Genomic DNA, 7,653 nt, shown 5'->3' with positions numbered 1-7,653 from the left:
GCATTATGAACATTTTCAGGAAGCTGGTGTGATTTATTCAACTTTTAATCTTAAATACAATCACAAAATTATATCCATCAGGAGGCATTACAACCTTTTGTACAGAGAAGCCACTTTATTTATACAATGTTACTAGGACAAGGAAGATTCATTTAAACTCAATTTGCTCTTATAAGGGTAAAGTAAATTAACAAATGAAGTATGATGTTGCCACTGACATTACAGGTGGAAATATAAGAGAAATTTAAAACAGGAAAATAACTGACACAACAACTTTAAACAGGAGCTGAAACTTGGACTGTCAGGCAAAGAAAAGAAAAAAAAAATCAGCCTGTTTTGAAAGAAAAACATTCTACAAGCCTGCATTTCAGGAGAACATGCAATTCCTTAAGTTTACCATTTTCAAAAATCAAACTAATTGTATGACATTTTTACATTATTAGCACAACAAACAGCTTTTCCCTAGTAAGCCCAATTTCCCGTAGAAAGCAAGGGACTCTAAGTGGTTCATGTTGTACAACTAACCCTTAACCTGTAAAGCTTCTCAATTGGAGTCCATTTGCCTTTTTGTAAATAAGGGATGGTGGTGATGTTACTCAGGCCTAAAAAGCAGGAAAAGTGCAACAAATCCTGCGGGGTTCATAATACATAATTCCCCCTTCTGCAATGTTTGGAAAAATGTGTAACCCTAAGCTAGCTTTTCCCCACAGGAGGAAAATTTCTACTACAACCCATACATTGAAAACAAAATCTACCTTCTTTAAGTGACCCATTACATTACATTTAAGTGACCCTTACATTTACTATAGTAAATCAAATCCCTCCTTGATTTAAGGGGGGAAAGTCCTAGCTCTAAATTACATTTTACAAGCCCACGATGATAGAGCATGGAAGGTCACTGTTTTTCACATTCATCTAATCTTATGTAAAACAAAGGTATGTGCGCTAACAGTAAAGCATTTGCTGATTTTTGATGTATATGAATCGGTCTAACAGGCTAATTGTAGGTGCTTCCTTTCATATGAAAAGAATTAGGAAAAAGAAGAACCAGCCCCTTTGATTTTAGTACTGCCAAAACAAGTAAGCCCCCAGAATAATTACAAATATGTGGAGGATGATAGGCCAGGAAGACTTTTCAATTTAAAGTACTGCCTATAATACCCCAGATTTAAAAGGACCTAAGATTGCACATCAACTCTAATATTTTTGGCTGTACTTGCATTGCCCTGCTCGGCATTTTTTTTAATGGCTCTTTCCTTAAATTTCACACGTCAGAACAACCACAATTAAAAAACAGAAACAATGCAGAAGACACCAAACACGGACAGTATTAAGAAAAACTACACACTAAGCTTCATAGTGGCAAGTGTTAAGGGCAGAAGTTACGAAAGTTTTTCTTTGTATTACAAACCCTCACCCTGAACTTGGGGTTTGGGCTCTTAAAAAAAAAAAAAATTAGGGAAGCAGATCAAGAGCTTGATTATCAGTTCACACAGAGAAATCTCACATATCTCAAAAACACTCACCACAAGTGCCAGACGCAAAAGAATCTTAATAATCCTAGCAAACTATGTTAACTCATGACCAGAGAGAATGAGATCCTGCAAGACACAGCGAAGAAAGACTAAACGAGAAATACACACAGCTCCGTAAACCACTAAGCCTCCACAGCTCTGTAGAGATATCAACTAAAATTCAGGCAATTTTAGAAAATCAAAGACAACAAAACACTTACGATCAACTTCAATTTCCAAGGGTACTTTGAATGGAAGAAGAGGTTGTAGGTTATTGTATACCCCCTGAATCTTGGAGAGAAAGGAAAAGAGAGGAGCAGATCCCTGGTTGTCCACAGGTATTTTGTATCAGCAAAGATGTGTGACTTCACAACTACCGCACTCTCAACTTTATCTTACAAAACAATCCCCCCAGTATTGCGCTGGCTTCTCAGTCTGCTCCATCACTAGGGCCTTTCACCACGGATTACATCTGCTGAGTTTGCTTCCAACGGTTCAAAAAGCCAAGGCTGCTTACAGAAAGACTTCCCAGACGAAGGCAAACTGTGCAGATCAGGGTCTTATTGTGCAGAGTGCAGTAAAGAGCAAGCTTTGAAGTCATCGGTCACATCTGCCCCATAACCAAACATGTATGATGCCACACTATTTCTTCTCAGAGGGACCATTTTAAAATAAAAGCGATGGATAATTTATCAGAGGCACATGTTTCTGATATAAAGCTGTTTTGTTTTTGCTCGGATAAGGTGCCAGGTACCTCTGAAGCCTGAAATTCTCAGGCAATAAAACCCACCTATTTCCTTTACCTTCCTTACCTAAAAAAAAAGCAATTTCTGCCGGGACAAACTAGTGTGACCTTGTTTTATCACTGTGATAAAAGTTTTTCCTTGTGACAACAAAGAATGTCGCCAGAAAGACTACTTTTGAGAGAGCAGAGGTAATCAGGTGATGGACGCGGCAGCTCCCACAGAGCCTCGAGGAAATAAAGCAGCGTGCAAAACACAATATGGCATCATTATTCCAGATAGGTTGTTTCGATTGTGAAAATAAGGTCCAAATGAATGAAGAAAATAAAATTTGATGCACTAGGTTCCTTAACTGGCTATCGGACACACGGGTATTTGAAAATACCACCTTGCTTGCAATACTTGCCCAAGTATTAAAAAAAGCACTGATCCTGAGATGCATTCTCTCACGGGTACCTAAGGATTATAGATTAAGGTGGCAATCAGAATACAGAAAAGGCCAGAGCTATGTGGAATTTTTCCTTAATACCCTTCAAGTTTGTCTGTGAAGACCGGCGACCAGAAATGATCACAGTCCTAATCTCTAAAATGCAGGAAAAATGTATTCAATCAAGATTTTGTGTTCGGTTTTGTGTTGATACGTGATTTTAAGAATCCTATCCTAGTCTGTGTTTTATTGTGGATCAACAATTCAGCTTACAGTACTGAAATGCAACACTAAATTTAAGGAAACCTTGATCATGAATTCACAGCAAACTATTAAAATTGTGCAAAAAGTAAAGGACTTCACAGATTAATAACTGAACTTAATAAACGATGGCGGTGGTTCTCATTTGCTGATGTTTCATGTACGTGTCCTAAAATGCCAGGTAAATCAAAGCACTTTTAATTTACACTTTGTAAATTAAAAGTATCAAATGAGAAAACTGAATTAAAAAACATTTCACTCTACCTCCACCAGAACATCACTTTATTGTTAATCTGTCATCAACAATGTAAAACTCTAATGGGTACTCTATCCTGGTTTTTAAAAAGGTAAAAGATTACATTGGATTAGCTACTTTCAATGAAAGAAACTACAGCAATCGCAGAAGAGGGAAAATTTGAATGACCTCCCAAAAATGCACACTATAAGCAAAGGGGAGTGTACATTAAATCAAATGTCTGTTAGATTCATTACTTTTGAATGCACAGTGACAATTCTGGAAACTGTACATGATAGAATCACAGAAATGACTTAAATAACCAGGATTACATTTTGTATGTGATCATCAGACCTTTAAACAATCCTTGAATTTTCCATGTTATCAGTGGTTTTGGAGAAATTCCTGTTTATCACTCCAAATAGGTTGTTAACAGCATCGAGACGGAAGTATATGAAATGTAAGGATTGAAATAAAAGTAAATTTGAAAGATGGCTAATCTACTAGATCAGGTAAAAGGAGGATGGGTAGATGGTGTGGGGTTGGGGGAGGAGGACAGGACGATGGGTAGTTTTTTTTCCCTTCATTTCAGAAGTAAGTTCTTCCAATGTAGTGTATCTGTTACATAGCTCTCCATTTCCAGTCCATTTCTGAAATTCTTATCGCATAGCCTTTTTGTGCCTACTGGTCAACCCAACCAGTACTGTTGCCAAGCAACAAGTGTTACACGAGAATCTGAATGCATCAAATCTTCCTTGGCTGTGATTTCTTCGCGGCCCCAGTCTTCTCTGTTTCTGAGCGGGGTTTGTTTTTTCCTGGATTGTACACACAGGGTCAGGTGGAATGGAGTTCCAAATCACTCTGTGCTCCGCGGCATCCCGATTTCTTTCTGCAGCTAACCTCCTGACACGTTTGCAGCTGTTCTGTGGCAGAAAGACAATCTCCATGTTCAGGCGGTGAGCTTTCTTTCTTTCACCCTTGACCCTGGGGTTGCAGGCCATGGTGTTGGGCGTATCCCTGAGTGCAGCTGTCCTGCAGGATTCACTTCCTAGCGCCCCGAGATTTCCTAGGTTTCCTCAGAGTAAGCCCCCAGTTGCATCACCACCGACTGTGGTGTGGCTTTGGATGCCTGAGGCTGAGTTGATTCTGGTGGATGTCTGACCTCGCTTAACCAGACTCATCTACTGTCTTGCCATTCATACCCAGGCTGTCCAACCTTCATACAGCTGAGCCAAGTTATCTAGATTAGTTGCTTCCTTAATGACATAGTCAACCTGTGAAAGTAGGCAGGATAATATTTTAAACCATTTAAAACTTCAAAGGACATATATGAGTTCTAAGAATTGTTTAAAAGTAAGTTTCTAATCACCCAAATTAATTGCCCATAGGACATGTCATTGCTATGGTGGAGAGGTTAAGTAACCTGAGCTTCCCTCATAATCCCAGAGTTTACAAGAGGTGTGTCTTGGGAAAGTCAAAAATCCCTTTGAGGCTTGTCAATCCTTAGATGAAGAGAGCCCCCACTGACCCCACAGGTGCTCCTGGGGTTAAACACATGAAGTCACTAGGTAAATGCTTAGGCAGCGTATAAGAAAATGCCTGGCACATTCTGCAATACAGTTGGGTACTCAACAAATACCTTGATTCTGACTCAGCTAAATTTTCTTTTATAGTAAGAGATATACTTATCTCTGTATCCAGAGAATCCAGAGGATCCAATTGTATATTAAATGCTCAATATAGGGCTGCTGAATGATGACTTATACCAAAAGCCGTGCACAAAGATCTCTACACTTACCCCACTCCTCTAAGTCCCTTAACTCTCTTTCATATAAAATTTAGTAACTATCAGAATAAAAAGCACAATAGCCAAAGATCCTTCAAACAAATGGACAGAGAGCGAAGATAGGCAGTCGCGAAAGTACACAAGCTATTAACCTACCAGAAAGCTTCGGAAGCAAAGATACCCCTCTGACTCGATATCGTCCATGGTTTTTTTAAGTTTATTTATTTTGAAAGAGAGAGTGAACATGTGTAGGGGGCGGGGGGGATGAATCAATCCCAAGCAGGCTCCACACTGTTGGCACACAGCCCTATGCAGGGCTCAAAACACAAATGGCGAGATCATGACCTCAGCCAAAACCAAGAATCGGACACTTAACCTAAGACTGAGCCACCCAGGCACCCCTGTCCATGAATTTCTTTTTTAACAAACTTGGTAATTTCTAAGGAAGTACCTCTTGACCAAGAAGAGTTTAAGTTTCTACACAGTGGTGCAGCAGCATTTAAAATTAAAAAAAAACTTTTAGTGTTGATGTTAAAACTGAATTGTGGATGTCAAAACATTGAAAACAGGGTAATCATAGTCTCATATTTTCAACCCACAGAAGAAAAGGTACATTTGTAAAGGAGAATTCAGGAGAACACACTACCATTGACCAAATGACCTAACTTAGTAACACAAAAGATGGCACACTGACCAGTATCCCTTAATGTAAAATTCTGAGAAAGACACATCAGTGACATAGCATTCCTGACAAAAATGTTGATTCTGAATTTAATTATGAGGAAAATATCAGACAAATAAAAAGTGAGGCACATTCTACAAAATGACTGGTCTGGACACATCAAAAAGGTCAATGTCATAAAAGAAAAAAAAGAAAAGAAAACGATCAGGAACTGTTCTAGACGTTGAAGACAACTAAAAAATAGAACAAGTGTATGAAATGAAGATGAGCCTTGACTAGATCTTGTTGGGGGCAGAGCAGGTGGTTCAAGAGAGAAGGGCTAAACAATAAAGGCCATCCGGGGATAACTGGGAGAAATCCGAGTATGGACTGAATGTTAGGTAACAACCAATGTTAGCATCAATGGTAAGTTTCCTGAGTTAATGTTTTGTCTAGGAGACATATATTGAAGTATTTATTAATTTTTTAATAATACATAATAATACCTAGTAACACTTCATGCCTAAATACTTCAATATATGGGGCAACTGGGTGGCTCAAGTTGGTTAAGCTTTCGACTCAGGTCATGATCTTGCGGTTCATGAGTTCGAGGCCCGCATCGGGATCTGTGCTGACAGTCAGACCCTGGAGCCTGCTTCAGATTCTGTGTCTCCCTCTCTCTCTCTCTGCCCCTCCCCTGCTCGCATTCTCTCTTGAGCACACATGCTCTCAAAAATAAACATTAAGAAAATTAATTTTTCAAAATAAACAGCTAGAGGGGAATTCATTCTCAAATATATAATTTTAATAACACTAATGAGAAAATTTCAGAGTAATGACTTCAGACAAACTGACACCCCCAAACACTTTATAGATACTATTCCCGCACCCAAACATCACCCTCATTTCACTGGAAAGCTTTAGATAGTCCTCTTTAAAATGCAGATTAACTGTGTTCTCGTGGAGGAGACAGGGTCAAGTCACACTTTTTAATTTCTGCTAAAAGAGGGAATGGGGAGAAAGGAACATGCTAATAGGGTAGTCAGAATAAAATGGTGAATGTTTGACAACTCCAGAGTTATGTTACTCAAAATCTTTGGAATCCCGAAAATAAATTCCAGTTCCTCATTTCTTGATGAACCTCCAAGAATATGGGTGAGTTTATCTTTTAACCTGTACTGTTTCAGCAGCATGAAAATGTGTAGATCAAGTTTAAAAATGGTCACCTGGGGGCACCTGGCTGGCTCAGTCAGAAGAGCATGTGATTCCTGATCTTGAGGTCACAAGTTCGAGCCCCACATGGGGTGAAGAGATTACTTAAATAAAACTTTTTAAAAAAATAATAAAAATAATTAAAGTAATAAATAAATAATTTTTAAAAGGTCACCTGTTCAGCAACTGACATCCTCCTATTTGGATCAACATCTCGGCCCTCTAGCTTGGCTTTCACTCTCTTCCACACACTCACTGCATATGAGTTTCTCTCTTGCACAGCTACAAAGCAACGGAAACATAGAAGTCAAACCACAACTTTGTACAAGTATCTAAGGCACCCTTATTCTTACTAACTTACCCTTCCCAGTTTTAGGGTCTCTGACAGCCTTTTTAGGACTACAAGCAACACTCTTGCCAGTTCCTGGAATGGTGCTTGGTGGAGTATCGGCTGATGTGGCAAGATTTTTCTGAATCAGCTTTCTAGCGTTCTGTGACATCACATCAGGCTGAGTCTTCTGGCCAGTGTTGCTCCGGACTGCTACAGGGAAAGAGTGGGTAGCTCAATTCACATGTAAACAGAAGATGGAGGGAGACAAAGAGCAGGGCAGGGCTCTCTCAACCATCAACTACACATATATAGCCACAAAGGTGAGTATGATTTTAGAACCTTAAAATCCTTATCCCTTCAAATAGATACTGTCCTCTGAAAAATATAGCCTAAAGAGCTAGACATTCAAAAACGAGTATGTACAGTGATGCTTGTTGTGGCACAAAAATACTAGAAACGTATGAACTGTCCAACAATATAAGG

General features: G+C 39.1%; 1 protein-coding gene across 3 annotated transcripts in view; it reads right to left on the bottom strand.

Moving 5' to 3' along the window:
* Window positions 1-12: 12 nt before the first annotated feature.
* The window catches only part of SMG1 (SMG1 nonsense mediated mRNA decay associated PI3K related kinase), a 104,551-nt gene continuing 96,910 nt past the window's right edge, over window positions 13-7,653 (bottom strand). For 2 of the 3 annotated variants that reach the window (XM_047838346.1, XM_047838344.1), the window contains 3 exons: window positions 7,201-7,380; window positions 7,015-7,121; window positions 13-4,454 (listed from right to left, as the gene is read on the bottom strand). In XM_047838346.1, coding sequence (XP_047694302.1) covers window positions 4,377-4,454; window positions 7,015-7,121; window positions 7,201-7,380 — 365 coding nt within the window. In that variant the 3' untranslated portion in view covers window positions 13-4,376. The remainder of the gene's footprint in view (window positions 4,455-7,014; window positions 7,122-7,200; window positions 7,381-7,653) is intronic. The other variant, XM_047838345.1, reaches the window with a different exon arrangement.

This window comes from Prionailurus viverrinus, chromosome E3 (genome assembly GCF_022837055.1).
Source record: "Prionailurus viverrinus isolate Anna chromosome E3, UM_Priviv_1.0, whole genome shotgun sequence".
Taxonomy (NCBI): Eukaryota; Metazoa; Chordata; class Mammalia; order Carnivora; family Felidae; genus Prionailurus; species Prionailurus viverrinus.
The sequence above is the reverse complement of the archived record's forward strand: the minus strand, read 5'-3'. Positions and strand labels throughout refer to the sequence as shown.